Consider the following 19814-nt stretch of genomic DNA (forward strand, 5'->3'; position numbering starts at 1 on the left):
CTTTTTTTCCTCTTTTTCTTTTTCAATGTGTTTTCAGTTAGTAAAAAACTTGTTTCCGCTCTTTGTAGAATAATTATGTTTAATTACCTCCCCTGACGACAGCTCACCGCCTCACGAACACTCTCTGGAAACCAATTCGTCCAATCCAGCACCTTCTGTTGCTTTGGCTTCGCTTGAGACGCATCTTGAAACCTTATCCATATCTGATACTCCTATTGGGGACCACATGAGTTCTACCCATATACCGGCTCAAACGAGGGCATTGCCACATATTGGCGGAACACACGCCGAGACAAACAGTTCATTGGACCCATCGGCTCTAGACCAAGAATCTAACACATCTTCATCGGGTGGTCAAGCTTTTGAGGTGCCAACACTTGATCTGCAAGCAATATCTGGTAAGTCTGGATCAATTCCATTTCATTTCATTTTTGTTTTAATTGTTCGTTTTTGTTAAAACTTGTAACCTTTATTTGAAATGCATTTAACATTTGTGGTGCCCATTCAGTGGCGTAGCTAGAGTGAGGGGGGGGGGAGAGGGAGAATTCGAAAATCACCTTATGAGTGTTTTTTTTACTTTAGATATTAAATGTTACGCAAAATGGGGGTGGGGGCCAAAAGAGGTCAAGCTCCCTGGACCCAAATGATGGCAAATTCCTAGCTACGCCCCTGCGCCCATTCATTAGGACTGAATTTCAATCTAATGAAGAGATAACACAATAAACGCAGAATCTAAATCATATTCCAATCTAGTTGTCTTTGAATGCACACGAAGAAGAAGACATAACTTTGTACTGTGAAATATAATATAATTATAATTTATGTATTTATTTATTAGAACACAACTCTGGGGAACAAGCAGAGAATGATTCACTCGCCCATGCAAACACTGAAAATATTGACAGTGAAGTACAACTCTGTCCACTTAATGACACGGATGGATGCGTTGGTGATTGTCCATATTTACACGGCCCTCTGTGTCCCTTTTGCCACATGAGCAGACTGAATCCTCAAAAACCAGATCTGCATCTCGTGGTAAGTATTGACAGGACATTAGTGACCAACACAGGACTATGTCCTTTTAACATAATTCACATTTAAAGTTTATGTAATGAACTGGTCTTAACTAAAGCTATCTATCTATCTATTTATTTATCTATTTATTTATTTATCTCTCTATTTATCTATCGTTTTATGTATGTATGTATGTATGTATGTATGTATGTATGTATGTATGTATGTATGTATGTATGTATGTATGTATGTATGTATGTATGTATGTATGTATGTATGTATGTATGTATGTATGTATAGATAGATAGATAGATAGATAGATAGATATAGATAGATAGATAGATAGATAGATAGATAGATAGATAGATAGATAGATAGATAGATAGATAGATAGATAGATAGATAGATAGATAGATAGATAGATAGATAGATAGATAGATAGTAATTTTATCTTCTTTCTAGGAATGTCATACAAAACTTGGTGAACAAAGCCGGAACCAAGAATGCAATATTTGCTTAGATCTCATTAAAGAAACCAATAAAACATTCGCGATCCAAGAGAACTGCTGTCATAGCTTCTGCATACGATGTTTAGACCTGTGGCGACAGAACAATGAGATGGCTAATAGCGGGTAGGTTTCGACTTGCACTAATGTCGCGTTAGGAATGTCGTAATGATTTCATCTAAAATTATCTTTGTTTCGTTAACTTTATTATTTCCTCTCTGGCTAGATCTTACTTTTAAATGTAATTATATTTTTATAGAATTAGGTTGTAGAAAATATATTGATCAAGAGAGCAATATTTGTTGTTTCTTTTTACTAGAAATTCTGTATTAACCTTTTTTCTTTGTTATTTTAATTTTGTATTGCCTACTCTCGTGTGCTTTCACTGTTTAGCCGAACTATCAACAGATATTGTAGAAAAATAAATTATATAATATAATTTGATTGATCATTTCGGAAAATGTTAGATAAGAAAAAAAGGTGATTTGTAGAAAAAATTTGATTATTTTCATTTGACACATGCAGCTAAAGTTTATTTTATACAATATTAAAATTATGACCTAACTTAAAATATTATAATATATTTAAAAAAAAAAATAACTTATAAACAATTTTTGAGGGAACAAATATATTTGTATGTTACTGATCTATTTATTTGATAAGTTTTTTTTTACTTTTTTAATATTTATTTTTCTTTTCATGCTTAGAGCCTGTCCAGTCTGTCGCACGCCATCAGGTTACGTACTAGATTTCCCCTTTTGGGTTACTTGTCAACAATCAAAAAAACGTTTGATACAGTGTGAAAAAAGATTACCACCCTTTGAGGTAATTAGTCAATGTTTTGTCTTAAAAGTACCAGAACCAAGGTACCTTTAGTTTGATACGGTGGTTGGGGAAGATCTGTACTTCTTCTCCTTGAAAAGAAAGTATTTTTGTGTGTGAATGGCGGATATAGATGCATTCCTTCTTTTAAATATTTATTTTAAAATTTATACAACAATTTTAGTCTAAACAAATTTACATAAATTATTTTTCATTATTTTAAAAAAAATTCTAATGTTTTGTTGAGCGCAAATTTTACTTTAAAGTTTTTCAGCAAAAGGTTATATTCTTTCTTTTATTTTATTTCAGGACTGTTGGCTAAGTTTCTTTCATTAAGAATGCCTCAAGGACATGCTTAAAGTTGTTTTTTTAAATATCTAATTGTTTAAAACAATCTACACCAATAAACATGCTGTACTAAAGTAGTTCTTGTTATTTTGTTGGTAGTTTTCTTTTCATTTTTTAAAATTTGAATGTACCATGTGATTAAAAAAAAAAGAAAATTCATTATTGCATAAAAATTGCTTAAAAATATATATAAATCTCATTAGATGTTTCCATTCTAGCAAACAGAGAAACATATAATTATATTACATAATTAACCAATCTGTAATTACAAAAAAAAAAAGTTCTTAAATGCACACACTCTATTCTAGTGATACATTAATAAAACTTTAATTCATTGTTTGAATACAGTAATTGCATTCGAAAAACAAATAATAAAATACAAAACAATAGTTTAATGTGTGTGCTCTAATGTTTCAGATGTACGTTGCAAAAAAAAAAATGTTAGTCCATACGATGTTTACCAAAATTTCAATCAAATCTTGATCAAATACATGATCAAGTAAAAAAAAAAAAACCAACGAAGTAGGCAACAGTGTTCAGACCCTGCGATCTACAGTACAGCTAATCTAAAGGTCATTTGTTTCATTAAGTTCACGAAAATGTCATTTCTGTATCTCTACGACCCATCGCCTTTTTCTTTCCCCAACTCAAGTCAGACACACATTAGAGAAGTGGGTGACTCGAGTCCTAAATCTCAGAAGTTTAAAATCACTGCCTTCATTGTGATTTGGAAGCCAAGCGCTTTAATTCTCAGTTACTACCCCCTCCCTTGACATAAGTGGACTCCATATTGTTAAAAAATAATTTAAATAAATTCGACTCTTTGCCATGTAGTGGCCAATGCAAATGGTTGGGATTGTGGTGGTGGGGGGGATGGACGCAATGAGAAGTTACTCTTTAGTTAACTGCAATACACAAAATGACAAGTCTAAACTTTTTTTTTTCAGCTAAGCTAAATGTCTAGTCCTACAAAATATAGTGTAATAGACATGGAAACATCTTTTTGTAACTTAACTGGCCAGGCTGGGAGAAAAGTGTGTACATACATGGAGGAAAATCAGTTCAAAGAATATTGTGTTTTAAAATTTCTAATTTCACATGCATCTTCTAAGTTTAAGATATCCTTAAAATGTCTAACTGGGTGTGAGGAGTCACATGACATACTCCATTCTTACATATATTCACACAAATGTCTGTGTAACTTATTTCAATAATACAATACTTCAAATAAAAAAAAATGTAATAAAATACTCAGAAAGACACAAAGATAAAGGCACATTCCTCATCCCATATGCTAGGACAAATTGGTACAAATACTCCTTCTTCCCTAGTGCTATTAAAGCATGAAATGGGTTGCCTGAGCTAGCAGAATTTAAGTCATTGGTTAATATGCATGACGCGTAGGACGTAAGCATCTTCTTTTTTGAAGTAACGTCTGTATTATATAAGATAAGATTATTTTCATGCTTGGCATGCATACCCAGTAATCCGCTCTTTTTAGATCTTATTAATGTTCTAGAGACAATAAATACAGAATGAGAAGAAAAGGAGACAAAGCTATATGGAAAAATGAGGTGGCACTATAATGGAACTGACGAGACAAGAGGCTGAAAAAGTAGAAGAATGGCTGAGATTTTGAAATAAATAGACACAATTAACAGCGTCAACGGCGCCATATTTAAAGATCTCTGCCGACTACTGAAAAATAAAATTCTTTGTGCTTACAAAACGTTTACACATTTATTCAACAGATTTGGATATTCTCAAGATACACTATAGAATGTCAAGGACACTTATAATAGTTTTAATGTTGCCAACTAAATCAAAGATACACTTTAAGAGTTTAGAAACTTTGATTCTGCAGTGCTAGATAGTGCAAAAGAGAATTATGATTACTTATTAAGACAACTGACCTTATCAACAAGCACTTTAGCCTGTACACCGAATACACCAAACAGCTTTCCTATTTATCAATTGAAAAAAGCAAAAATAAAATGATCGTATGGTTTATAAAATGCTTAGCTTCTCTATTCTTTACAACGAATATACCTAAAAGGCTGTATTTGTAGATTAGCCTCCATGTATGAATATGTCCTATATACCTATAGAATTGTTATCTGGTTAACTCGTATTCAAATAAGATAACTGTGTATCGTAACAGATATCAAGAATTACCTCATCCAGGCTGAGTGTTGACATTATTATTTGTAAAAAGTGTCCGCTCCATTTAGTTGTAGTCTAAATGAAGCGTTCAATCAGTAAAAAGGTTTGATTTGTTGTTTTGTTTGTAGGAGATTTTTTTTTCTTTTCATAAAAACACATAGTGAACCTGATGAAGACCAGACAACCTGAATTATTTTAGTAGAACCGATTAATAAGAGGCGCGGTGAATGAGTAGTACAGCACTTTGAAGTGCTGGTGAACACTGGGATTTTTAATTTCGGGAACTTTGGTTACGCCTGAGTCCACCCAGCTCTAATTGGTACCTGGCATTAGTTGGGAAAAATAAAGGCGGTTGGTCGTTGATCTGGCAACATGAAACCCTCGTTAACCGTTTTCCACAGAAATGGATTACCTTTACATCATCTTCCCTGTAGGTCTGAAATGGGAACTAGAGTCTAGTAATCTCTTTTTACAACATTACCATGAGGGCGCGGTGGCTGAGCGGTAAAGCGCTTGGCTTCCGTACCGAAGGTCCCGGTTCGAATCCTGATGAAGACTGGAATTTTGAATTTCGGGATCTTTGGGCGCCTTTGAGTCCACACAGGGTACTGACATTAGCTGGTCAAAAGTAAAGGCGGTTGGTCGTTGTGCCTGCCACATGACACCCTCGTTAACCGTGGGCCACAGAAACAGATGACGTTTACATTATCTGCCCTATAGACCACAAGGTCTGAAAGGGGAACTTTACTTTTTTTTTTTCTCAATATTACCTTACCTTTACCTATCCCTTAGTCAGTTGGACCGTTGGGGCACCTGTCAACCGTCTTTCTCCATTCCTACCTGTCTTTTGCCTTGTTTAAAACTTCTTTCAATGGTAGGCCCGTCCGTTCTTTTTGGTTGTCCTCCATCGCTTTCTCTGTCTGCCTCTTCTTTTCCCTGGTACTGTTCCCTGAAGGAAGATCTTCGCGAGCCCAGTGGATTTTGTAATATGGCCATATATTTTAAGCTTGCGTTTCTTTACAATAGTTAGCAGGTCATCATGGGGACCGATCGCTGCAGTAACCCTGTTTCTGATCTCTTGGTTTGTGATGCGGTATTATAAAGTGATGCCTAGGATCCTTCTGCACCATCTCAATTCCATTGCTAGGAACCTCCTCTCTAGCTCTGCAGTCAGCGTCCAAGACTCACAAGCATATAAAAATGTGACCAAGACAAGGGAGCGCATCAGTCTGATTTTAGTGCCGAAGGCCAAATCCTTGTCTTTCCAAATTATTTTCAGTTATGTGGACCGTGCTATTCGTACCAATAGTTCGGGTTTTGCTCCCTCATCTGAGACAATAGTTCCGAAGTATTTGAAGCTGTTAACACCAGTCAGCTTTTCACCACCAATACTGATGCCTCCTTTAATAGCCCTGTTGACTATTGGTCATAATTTGTGATTTTCGGCATGCCATATGCTGCGGAAGTCTTGTCAATGCGCATCACCAGGTCAGATAGTTCTTCTTCTGTTCCTGCTAGGCCATCAATGTCATCAGCCACCGCGCCTTATTCTAATTAAAATGTAGATAATATCTATTTATCTATCTATCTATCTTTTTTTTTTTTTTACAAAGCTTGAAGAAAGCAAATTTATGTATTTTAGACCTGTAATTTAATATAGGCTTCTCTTTTGTATTTGTGTCCCAACTGAATAGGGTTAGAGTTTACTGTAGTTTGGAAACTAATCTATTTCTAATATAGCATCTCAATACTAAATTCGTCATTTATTATAGGTTTTGGCAAATACTTAAAAAACTTTAATAGAAACACGGGAACATTTATATTTACGAGTGGGCGATTCTAATGTGTATTCTAATATCATATCACCGAATTTGAGGGAACGCATGCTATTCACTTTAGCTTGTATGTAATTTCTTAGATTTGGCGTTAATTTAGATTTAAAAAAAGAATTTTAATCTTAGATGTCTTGTTTTAAAAGTAAGGCGTTGACTATCATTATCAATATTTATTTTACTTTGTTTTTAGATATAGTGTTTAGTTGGTTACATAATTCAAAGAATCTACAGATGTTTGTTGGATAAGAGTTAAATATAAAGTAGTAAAGCAATTAAAGAAAAAAAAGCTTTTTAATACAATGGTCATAGTTCTGTACTAATTAAACGATTAATTTCCTCATTACTGTGCTATTGTTTTCTTATAAACCAATTTAGGAAACTAGTCTAATCTTAGCTTATGAATTACAGACGTTCCTTTAAAAGACAAGATAATTTGTTCTTTCGTTATGCATCTAATAGAGTCGTTTATTAAATTAAAGATTTTAACAATGCTAAATTAATAATTTTGTTTTTCTTGCTGATTCAGGCAACCCGTTTCAGACTCAAAAGGCTATAGGGAAGAAGAGAAAAAACGTTTCTAGCTAATATGGCCCGATTTATTTAAAACAATACCTTATGTAGTTTTCTTTGAAACTTAGCCTGCTGAGGCAGATTTTATTTTTACACATTTGAAAAATAAATTGTTTACCAAAGTACACTTTTAAAATACATATTTGATTGGAAAACGTTTATCAATGTTAACATATTGTCAAGTGGCTATACACCCCCTGGCGTCTCTTTCGGATAAAGGCCTTGTTTCCAACGTGGTTGATATTCATTGATATCAGAGGTTAGACAATCCTTTCAATGTGAGACCGCACCCTTCCCTGCCCCCACTGACCTCCTCATCAGGCTGACATGGTCACGCTTAGTAAAGCCCTGCCCCTTCACTCTATAACTATAGGTATTGTGACATTGTCCAAGCGTATCAATGTGTTCTGATGCCTACCAACTTCCGTGAGGCTAGCGCAGTAACCAACAATACATGGTTATACTTGTGCTTCACAGACCAGATCTTTGATTTTTATTCACTTATCGACGCCTTGCATTCTTATTTGGATTTAAATTTGGACTTTGTTAACTTCTCACATTCTTACTAGGATTATTTTATTGTGATCTATTGTTTTTTTCTACTTCGAATACTTTTTTTTATAAATTTTGATCACCATGGCAGAAGGTGGACATCCTACTAGAAACATCAGAAATCAGAAGTAAGTGTTTAGTTGTAATGAGATTATTTCCAGAAAGTTTCTTGTCTATTTTTTTTATTGTTGTTGTTTGCATTCAATCTTTTTTTTTGTTTAGATCCATCCTTTACTTTTCTTTGGTCTTTAGTCCAGGTTACATTTGAACCAACCAACCAGAACGTTCCAATAGTTGTTTTCATCCTCGCAAATATATATCACATATACACTCACACACATATACCTATATATAGCCGCATGGGCGTAGCCAGGATTTTTTTTCGGGGAGATGGGTGGAATTTTTCTCCTCCCCCACCCGTCGAAATAAAAATATGTATATGCATGTATGTGTGTGTGTATACATAATCTTTATTATTAGTGATGGGCAAAAGTTAACTAAAAAGTTAGAAACTTTTAGTTTAACTAAAAAAAAAATAGTTAAGGCCATTGTTTAACTAGAAAAAAAAGTTTAGTTAAAATCGTTGTTTTTAATTAATTTTTTTTAGTTACCAACTAAAAAGTTTAATTAAAATTTGTACAACTTTTCAACATGTGGTCTGGGTTGAAACACACATCCCTGTTTTCTGGCCATGTGATATCAATAACTCTGGGATTATTAAAAAAAAAAGGGAGCAGTTAACAACTGTCTAGTCAGTCTGCATTTGAAGAGGGTAAAGTAAGATGCTGGTAGAAGTCATGGGCTTAAATATTGGCAATTGAAAGTAGCAGGATAATAAAATGTTGTTAAACATTTTTTTGCTAAAAGCTTCTATGCAATATTATGAGCGGGATTGTTCCGAATTTTTTTGTGAGCCACGTGGTGGAGTTTAATTTCTGTTTCTAGTGGGAGTCTGATTAGTGAGTTATGTCAATATTATATTTAATGGTTTTGATCAATTCATTGCGGCAAACAATTTTTTTTTTAACTGCAGGAACATCAACTGCACCCTTTTTATAGTCTTAAGACTTATTATTGAGATCTAAGAATCGACAGTTAGGCCTATATAGATCTAAAAGCATTAAGATAACCAACTCTAGAAAAAGAAATCTTAATCCACACCCTCTCTTGACCATAAAGTAAATAGACTGTGTCCAACTGATTTTAAAAACCTGGTCATCTAGACATACACATGTAAGCCTAGTGTAGGCCTAATGTATAGTACGTGTGTAGTCGACGATACTATAAGACTACCCTGCATTTCTTTCCTTACACGTTATGCAATAGTGTTTGCTTAATGTGGAGTGGTCAGACTAGGCATGGCTAGTTCTTTACACTAAAATAGTTACACACCCTCCCAGCCCAAAAGTAAATAGACTGTGTGTCCGACTGATTTTAACAACCTGGCTAGATAGACGTACACGTGTAGGCCTATATAGTGTACTGAGTGTGCAGTCCATAATGACAAGAACACCCTGTTCTTTTTTTTCCTGTTATGCAATAGTGTTAGTTTGTATTTTTAGTGGTCAGACAAAAGAAAATAGCATATCGGCATGGTTAGTCCAGCATGTATTTTATACTATAAAATAGTTATACCGGTAAAATGTTTCTTAAAACTCCAACAATTTCGTTTCTATTTTATTGGTTACTAGATCTAATCTTTAAACTCTAATTGTATGTTATTTAATGAGATTTTAAACTTTACCGGTATAAGTAATTAAAATTGTCCGTTAATAATATAATAATAATAATTTAAAAAAAAAAAAAGAGTAGGCCTACCATTCTTGTCTAAAGGTTTTCATTGAAGGCAAAAATACAAGCACACATATTTATTTAGACATCTTTTTTTTTTATTTTATTGTGCATTAGCTTTTATGTAAGAAATATATTCCTTATTACTGTCTGTATTATGGATAAATATTTCTAGTTCAACCCCGCCCTCCCCCCCCCCCCCCCCCCCAAAAAAAAAAAAAGTTATGAAAAGTTTGATATGGTTTAATTATTTTTTTTTAGTTTAGTTTAACAATATTTTGAAATTCATGATAAACATTTAGTTTAACTACTTTATTTTAGCTGAAAACTAGTTTTAGTTTAACTTTTAAAATTTAGTTTAGTTACCATCACTATTTATTACATTCAGACCTTTCATTCTTTCGGTAGACGTTTATTGTACCCTAGAATAGGTTCTTCCTGGAGTTAGTGGAAAAATTGTAGACTCCCCGTAATTGCCAGCAAAGGTGTATGGGGGAGAGCTAGGAGCTCCCCCCAGCGCGGGGCGGAGCACTATTTCTGGTATTGAAAGCCAACAAACTGCATATTCTGAGGTATCTACAGGGCATTTTCCTGCTATTAAAAAGTTTTAATTCAAAAACCTAATGTGCTATTCTTACTAACTTAGATCCTCCCACGTCGTTCAGCCCACGTGGCGGCAATCTGCTCCTACAAAAATCTGTCACTGGCATTGTCTGAAGCCTCTTCCCACCTGCTCTGAGGACCTTCATGAATGTGTGACACCACGTTGTACTAGATTGTCATCACAACACTTATTATGCGTAATTCATTTTGTCAGAGATCATGTCCCGTAAAGCTCATGCGACGCTCTGTCACAATCTTACTAAGGTGTCGACTCCCAGTTCGGCATGATTTCCTTGATTTAGACCCGATCTCTATAACTGACTCCTAAAATCCGTCTTAGCCATCTTTGTTGAGCCACATTTAGTGTTTTATCAATTTCGGAAGATGACTTTCATTGCACTTTATTAGTGGAGCCCAGCCACTGGTAGAAATTTGTATTCTCTCTTGGAATAAGTTGACTGTAGTTTGCTTTATATCGATTTTATATCGAAAAGGGAAGTTTTATCATCAAAATCATCTGTTGGGGGGTTTCAAACTCTGGAGATTTTTTTTTTTTTTTTTTTTTTGTAATTCAAAACCCCATTTAACTACGGTCCTAGAATTTGGTAACTGTAGTTTGCTGATAGAGGTTTTCCACATCAAAACGCTCTGTAGGGGGATTTTAAACTGAAAACCATCTAGAGAGGTTTTTAAACTTAAAAAAAAGTCATCTGTAGGAGAGGGGTTTAACTACTCAAAACCCCCGATTGGCTTGGCTATGCTCAAATAATTTTAGTGTGTAATTTGCTTTTTTTATTTTGAAAAGGGGTTTATCATACATTTTGGAGGGGGTTTTAAAATCAGAATCTTCCTTAACTGTGCTCTTACAATTTGGGGATTGTCGTTTGCATTTTTTAAAATTTGTTTTGTTTTATTCAAGAGATGGCTTTAACTTTTAAAAAAACCTGGTAGGGGGTTTTAGACTAAAAAACCCCTGGTAGGGGATTTCAAACTCAAAAACCCCTTGTAGGGGGTTTAAACTCAAATCCCTTTGGTTGTGCTGGGGCAAGTGATAGTTTAGTATTAAAATCTCACCTAAAATAAACAAAATCAAAGCAAAAAAATCAGTCACTAAATTCCGATTTTCCCACATCCCCCCAGGCTACGCTCATGAATTATAGCCCCATCTCTTTTGTTGAACTTTGGTGTTAGAGAAGGTAAGGTTTTATCTGGGGTTTTACAAGTTCCCTTTGGTTGCTAAGAAAACACATTTCAGCTCATGTCAGGATTCAAACTCAACAGACTTCCCCCAATTAATAGACAACCGTCACATCTCTCAGCCATTTATTCAATAAACATGTAGTATCATTAACATAATTAGAAACTGAATAGACATTTGATTGTTATTTCCATGCAGGATTTATCCGTAAATATTCCTTACTGATTGAATATATGCTAACGGAGGTTATACTATTTGCTAGTCACATGAACCTCTAATTAATTGGCAGCCATTGAAACGGATAGGTAGTATTTCAGTGACACTAAGGCAGCGGTTCTCAACCTTTTATGCTCGGCGACCCCTTTTTACAATCCCCCACTCTGACGCGACACCCCTCCCCCCCACACACACACACATACAACAATAGAAGAATAGACAAAAACAATCCATATTTTCTATGGTCTTAGGCGACCCATGGCAAATCGTCATTCGACCCCCAAAGGGGGTCGTGACCCACAGGTTGAGAACCCCTGCACTGAGGGATCGCAAGGTCTGAAATGGGTACCTTTACATTATTCCAGAAAAGAAAATGTGGTCAACATTCAGGCTTTTCATATATTCTATATCATTATATGATTTGAATATATAACATAGACAATAAATATTATTGCTTCATTGTGTGCTACTCACTTTCTTTTTTTTTCCTCTTTTTTTTTTTCAATGTGTTTTCAGTTAGTAAAAAACTTGTTTCCGCTCTTTGTAGAATAATTATGCTTAATTACTTCCCCTGACGACAGTTCACCGCCTCATGAACACTCCCTGGAAACCAATTCGTCCAATCCAGCACCTTCTGTTGCCTTGGCTTCGCTTGAGACGCAACTTGAAACCTTTGCCATATCTGATACTCCTATTGGGGACCACATGAGTTCTACCCATATACCGGCTCAAACGAGGGCATTGCCACATACTATCGGAACATATGCCGAGACAAACAGTTCATTGGACCCATCGACTCTAGGTCAAGAATCTAACACATCTTCATCGGGTGGTCAAGCTTTAGAGGTGCCAACACTTGATCTGCAAGCAATATCTGGTAAGTCTGGATCAAATCCATTCACTTCATTTTTGTTTTAATTGTTCGTTTTTGTTAAAACTTGTAACCTTTACTTGAAATGCATTTAACATTTGTGGTGCCCATTCAGTGGCGTAGCTAGAGTGAGGGGGAGGAGAGGGAGAATTTGAAAATCCCCTAATGAGTGTTTTTTACTTTAGATATTAAATGTTACGCACAATGGAGGGGGGGGGGCAAAGAGGTCAAGCTCCCTGGACCCAAATGATGGCCAATTCCTAGCTACGCCCCTGCGCCCATTCATTAGGACTGAATTTCAATCTAATGAAGAGATAACACAATAAACGCAGAATCTAAATCATATTCCAATCTAGTTGTTTTTGAATGCACACGAAGAATACATAACTTTGTACTGTGAAATATAATATAATTATAATTTATGTATTTATTTATTAGAACACAACTCTGGAGAACAAGCAGAGAATGATTCACTCGCCCAAGCAAACACTGAAAATATTGACAGTGAAGTACAACTCTGTCCACTTAATGACACGTATGTATGCTTTGGGGATTGTCCTTATGAGCACGGCCCTCTGTGTCCCTTTTGCCACATGTACAGAATAAATCCTGACAAACCCGACCTGCATGTCTTGGTAAGTATTGACAGGATATTAGTGTCACACAAATAGGACTATGTCCTTCTAACATAATGTAAAGTAAGGTTTATTCTAATTAAGTAGCTTAAACAAAACACTCAGAGTAACCCAAATATAAATAGTAGTTTTAGAGGTACTGGAGAAAGGGGTAACAGTATCGAGTAGAAATGTATGTCTGTCTTTCTATTTCTATATCTATATCTATTATATCTATATATATACCCATATTTATTTTTTTTTATTTTATTATTTATTTATTTATTTTGATAAATAGACAGATAGATGAAAGATAGATAGATAGATAGATAGATAGATAGATAGATAGATAGATAGATAGATAGATAGATAGATAGATAGATGAGAAATTTTATCTTCTGTCTAGCCATGTTATGACAAACTTGTAGAACAAAGCCGACACCTAGAATGCAATATCTGCAAGGACTACATCCAAGAAAACGACAAATCCTTTGGACTTCAAGAGAACTGCAAGCATTGTTTTTGTTACAAATGTTTAGATCTGTGGCGACAGAACAAAGACATGGCCAACTGCGGGTAGGTCTTGTACAAATGTTTAGATCTGTGGCGACAGAACAAAGACATGGCCAACTGCGGGTAGGTCTTGTACAAATGTTTAGATCTGTGGCGACAGAACAAAGACATGGCCAACTGCGGGTAGGTCTTGTACAAATATTTAGATCTGTGGCGACAGAACAAAGACATGGCCAACTGCGGGTAGGTCTTGTACAAATGTCGCAATATGAATGTCGTAATCATTTCGTTACAGGTAGAATGAACTTTTGCCTCGTAGGCATCTAAAATTATCTTCGTTTTCTTAAGTTTATTATTTTCTTTCTGGCTTGATCTTTTTTTTTTTAAAGTAATTATATATTTAGCTTTAAGTTGTAAAAAATGTATTGATCAAGATCACACACACACACACACACACATATATATATATATATATATATATATATATATATATATATATATATATATATATATATATATATATATATATACGGTTTTGTTAATTTATATGTTTTTTTTTTATTTTAATTTTTTTGTATTGCCGAATCTTTCGCGCTTTCACTATTTTGAAAAACGGTTAACAGATATTGTAGACAAATATATTACATAATATAATTTGATTGATCATTTCTGAAAATGTCGAATACAAAAAAAAGGGTGATTTGTAGATACTTTGAAAATGTTGGGTTATTTACATTTTACACATGCGGCTTAAATTCATTTTATACAATAATAAAACTATTACCTAACTTGAAATAACAGAAAATATATTTATGAAAGGTTCTTGCAGTAAAAATGCCTTCGAGATTTCATTCAACATTATTGGTTCACTTTTTGAGGTGTAACAATCTATTTGTATGTTACTGATCTATTCATTTGAAAGGTTTTTTTTTTACTTTTTTTTTCCTTTTCATGCTTAGAGCCTGTCCAGTCTGTCGCACGCCATCAGGTTACGTACTAGATTTTTGCTTTTGGATTACATGTGAACGATCGAAGAAAAGATTGATCTCTTGTGAGAAAAAGAACCTGTCTGTTGAGGTAATTAGTCCAAATGTTGTCTTAACTCTTTCACTCTGGAATTATTTTTCTCGCTCCGATAGTATTATTCATTTTGCACATTTGTATTCCACTATCATGTTAGGATTAAACTTCAAAAACTTTTTTGTTTGTTATCAGAAAATGTTTTATTTGGTCTAGAATTAATGGAGAATGCGTGCTCTTTTTATGCAACACAAATTAAAATATATAAATCCAAAAAATCTATTTAGTTAGTTTAATAGGGTCAAATCAACGTTGGCATCTTCTATTAGGAGAGAAAAGGTTAACAGAACCCAGGTTTAGTCAGTTTGATATAATGGTTAGGGAAGAGATGTATTTCTTCTTCATGAAAAAAATATTTTTTTTTTAATCTTTATTTTATTGTTTAAATTGTATTCCTTGATTTAAATATTTATTTTGAAATATATCCAACAATATTTAGTCTAAACAAGTTGACACAAAAAAAATTTCATTTTTTTTTTAAATTTCTAATGTTTTGTTGAGCGCAAATTTTACAAGTTTTACAGAAAAAGGTTGGATTCTTTTTTTTTCAGGACTGTTGGCAAAATCTCCATGATTAAGAAAGACTCAAGGACATGCTGATCCTCGTTTTTTTTTTTTATGATAGTCTACATAACAAACAATAGAAATAAACATAATATACTATGCTGTTATTTTGTTACAAGTATTGAGTTTTTGTTTAATGAATGTACCAAGTGATTAAAAAAAAAGAAAATCAATTTTATGGTATATAAATTATGTAAAATACATTTAAAGCTCATTAGATGTTTCTATTCTAGCAAACAGTGAAACATATAATTATTTTACATGATTAACCAATCTGTAATTAGAAAAAAAAACACTTTCTTATACTTTAATGACACTTCAATTAATTGTTTGATTGCATTCCAAAAACAATTATTAAAATAAATAAACAAAAGTTGTATATGTGTGCTATACATGTGTAAGATGTATGTTGCAAAACAAAAAAGTGCTACGTTAGTCCTTGCTCTCTTTTGAACACGATGTTAACTAAAATTTCAAACAAATCTTGATCAAATGTCATAACGCAAGTTAAAAAATAAATAAGGAAAGCACCAAATTCAAACATTGCGCCCTATAGTGCAGATACTCTAAAGGTCATTGGTTTAATAATAGACTAAAGAAGCTTTGTAAACAGAAGGAAAACCTATATAGAAAATTTAAAGAAACTAATGCAGAAAGAGTTTACAAAAAGTATATAAAAATTAAACACTTAACCCAAAAAGTAAGCAGACAGCTGCAGAGTGAATACATAAACAATGTAATATCTAAAGATAACAACAAAAACCTATGGTCATACATTAAGTCTAAGAAAATGGAAACAACAGGCATAGAGCCATTAAAAGATGAACATAACATAATACATAATGATAATGAAACTAAAGCAAACATCCTAAACAAATACTTTGCATCAGCATTCTCAGCCCCAGGAGACAAAGACATATTACTGAATTTGAACCAAGTAGACAACATAGAAGATATAATAGTACAAGAAAATGGAATTCAAAAACTATTAGCCAACACCAAACCAAATAAAGCTTCTGGACCTGATGGTATTCCAGCTAGATTACTCAAAGAACTAAGTAATGAGCTAGCCCCAGTGTTCAAAATACTCTTTCAGGCTTCACTTAACCAGGGCAGAGTACCAAAGGACTGGAAAGAAGCTAATGTCACCCCCCTATTTAAAAAAGGAGAAAAATCTGACCCAGGAAACTACAGACCAGTATCACTTACCAGCATCACATGTAAAATCCTAGAACACATAATATGTAGGAACATCATAAACCACTTAGACAAACAAAATGTCCTCACACCATACCAACATGGCTTTAGGAAATATAGATCATGTGAAACACAACTAATAGGACTAATTGATGATTTTTCAAAAGGTTTAGATAATAGTGAACAAATAGATGCTATCTTACTAGATTTTTCTAAGGCTTTTGACAAAGTTCACCACCATAGTTTGCTTAAAAAATTAAAATATTTCGGCATTAATGGTCCACTGCATCAGTGGATTAAAGACTTTCTGATAGGGAGAGAACAAACTGTAATAATAAATGGCTCTAAATCAACACCGATAACAGTAAACTCAGGTGTACCTCAAGGAACAGTCTTGGGTCCACTACTATTTTTAATTTACATAAATGATTTACCAAATTGCATTACTTCAGGAACAAAAGTCAGATTATTTGCAGACGATTGCATAATATATAGAACAATAAAAACAACACAAGACACAGATATTTTACAAAGAGAATTAAATGAATTACAGAAATGGGAATCAAATTGGAGCATGTCTTTCCACCCAGAAAAATGTCAGTTGTTAAGAGTAACAAAAAAACTAAAACAAATTAATTCCACTTATCTTATTCATGGCAAACCAGTAACACAGACTAAAAACGCAAAATACCTAGGTGTTATAATAAATGAAAAACTGTCATGGAATCCACATATTGATGAAACTACAAAAAAATCAAACAAAGCATTAGGATTTATTAAAAGAAATTTCTATAAATCAAATAAGAACATAAAACTAAAATGTTATTTAACCTTGTTTAGGCCAATAATAGAATATGCATCCTCTGTTTGGGACCCCTCAACTCAAGAAAACATTAAGAAACTAGAACAGACACAAAATAGAGCAGTGAGATTCATAACAAACGAATATTCACATTTGACTAGAGTAACACCTTTAGTAAAATCACTAAATTTAGAAAGCCTTCAGGACAGAAGGCTCAAAGGTAAAGTAGCAATCATACATAAAACACTGAACCATAATCTTCAAATACAAAAACAAAATTTAATAAAATACTCTGAAAGACACAAAGATAAAGGCACATTCCTCGTCCCATATGCTAGGACAAATTTGTACAAATACTCCTTCTTCCCTAGTGCTATTAGAGCATGGAATGGGTTGCCTGAGCTAGCCAGGAAAACCAGTGACTTGTCAGAATTTAAGTCATTGGTTAATATGCATGACTAAATGCATGACGCGTAGGACGTAATCATCTTCTTTTTTGAAGTAACGTCTGTATTATATAAGATTTATTGGACAGAAAAAAAAAGAAACCGTAATTTTTTAAAGATGTGTATGTGATATCGGATTATCTAAGAATATAAGCAAAGGAATGCAACCATAATTGACTACTAGTGATGGACCTGTGAGTATCGCATTAATTACACATAAATAAGAGTATGAAAAGGAAATATATATATATAATGCGTATCATCAACTAGCCCCTAAACTTTATTGATCATACTTAATTCCTTACTTGAAAAAAAAAAGTAACTTTCATATTCGAATACCTCAATGAAATATACCGTAACTTTTATCAGATCAAATTGCTTTCGTTGTACTAGGCCTAATACTATTGGAGTGGGGGGGGGGGGGCAGAAATTATGCATTGTTAGAAGGAGAACGGGTTATGTGCACATATGACTGTTGACGTCGTGCGGAGGGGGGGGGGAGGGGCTGCCTCCTGTTTCTAATGCTTATTTTTTTTTAGATTTCTCGTCTCTACAAATTAAAAGAAACAATGGTTTAAATAAAATTACAAATTTAAAAAAATACAGATACACTTTTAAAACATAGATCTATATGCAACAATTTAACAATTGCCTGAGATTTGTTTGTTTTACTGATTTTCTATGGACCACATTGTATCAAGTGGACAAGCCATGTCCACCAACTTGTCTATCAGACAAGGCGTCACGACATAACTAGGCGACCAATACTATTGTTACAATACACGCTGCCCTGATCTAGACCAGGGCTGCTTGGTAGATAAGCTGCCTACTTAGACAAACAAATGTCTTGCTCTCAGACAATTGATTGTTATCGGTATTGACCAAGCGTAACTTCTCGCACAGGTGGTTGCTTCCACTTCGACAAGGTTAAACGGCTTGATCCCAAGAGAGAAGGCCTCGCCCACTTCATTGATGGGATGGTCTCCATTTAAACCCTCCTCCTCCTTCCCCATCGCTGAATTCTTCCGCGCTGTAATTTAAGACCCGCCTCAATCTATCTCAAACGACTCAAAACAAATATGTTGAAGGACACACTAAAGTAAAGTCACAAGACCTGATGTCTCAATTTGACTTTACGACTCGATAGAACCTAGAGCTGCTTAGAATCAAGTACTGCACAATAATCTCCACTTAGCCTTAACAATGTTCTTTCGACTGCGTATCAGCTTGAAACCTGACTTTACAAAAGTTTATACTGTGTTGCTTATGTTTTGTGTTATACTTCTAATCCATTCAATACTTTTGAAGGTAGAATGTCTTGTCGCTGTTGCCAGTGTCGTCAACATCTAAGAAATGGAAGTTCAGATTTTCACATTAAAAAACATACATCTATATAAAATATTTTTTTTAACAAAACAACACTCTAATTGAGTTAACTATACAGCTTAAAGTAACACATATTTTCTTAACAAAGTGTAAAATTAGTAACTTTTTATTTTGTTCGAGTGTTCGCTACAACTTATTAGAATTTTTTTTTGTGAAGATGCAGGGGCCTACTTTAGTATATTTATGTTTAAAATCCAGGGCCGTAGAAATGTGTTTTAAGATGTACATGTATTATATTTATGTTTTGCTGCAGGGGCGTTGTAATGTGTTTTAAAATGCACTTCTAGTATATTTATGTTTCATTCAAGGGACGTAGTAATATGTTTTAAAATAGACTTACTACCTATTCTATTTATGTTTTTCTTCATAGGCGTAGAAATCATGGCGAGAAAGGTTTAATGCGCCAGAACCAGTGACTAGTAGGGGCCCACAAGGAATATTAAAAGATATTTTTTCATTACTTTTAAGAATACGTACAAGCGTACAGATATATCTTCCCCTTGGAGAAAAAAAAATACCCAGAGAAAAAACCTAGACAAATTGATGTCTCCATATAATAGGACAAGTTCTTGTAGTAATCTTTCTCACCCATTGCAGAATGACAGTGATAAAGAATTGATAAATGACAGTGTGTCTCTAATTAACATAAATACAAATGCGAATGTAAATGCTAAAACAATAAATAATGCATAGATGTTCAACATTGAAAGGCAGCACTAGGGG

At 33.9% G+C, this 19814-nt stretch overlaps 1 protein-coding gene across 1 annotated transcript in view; it reads left to right on the forward strand.

The window, feature by feature from the left end:
- The window catches only part of LOC106077415 (mucin-2-like), a 48440-nt gene that overhangs the window by 26883 nt on the left and 1743 nt on the right, over window positions 1–19814 (forward strand). Inside the window, exons 5-9 of the mRNA XM_056026371.1 lie at window positions 103–398; window positions 839–1035; window positions 11396–11400; window positions 12200–12495; window positions 12928–13124. Of these exons, the coding sequence (XP_055882346.1) occupies window positions 103–398; window positions 839–1035; window positions 11396–11400; window positions 12200–12495; window positions 12928–13124 (991 nt within the window). The remainder of the gene's footprint in view (window positions 1–102; window positions 399–838; window positions 1036–11395; window positions 11401–12199; window positions 12496–12927; window positions 13125–19814) is intronic.

The sequence above is a fragment of the Biomphalaria glabrata genome, chromosome 4 (assembly GCF_947242115.1).
Source record: "Biomphalaria glabrata chromosome 4, xgBioGlab47.1, whole genome shotgun sequence".
Lineage (NCBI taxonomy): Eukaryota > Metazoa > Mollusca > Gastropoda > Planorbidae > Biomphalaria > Biomphalaria glabrata.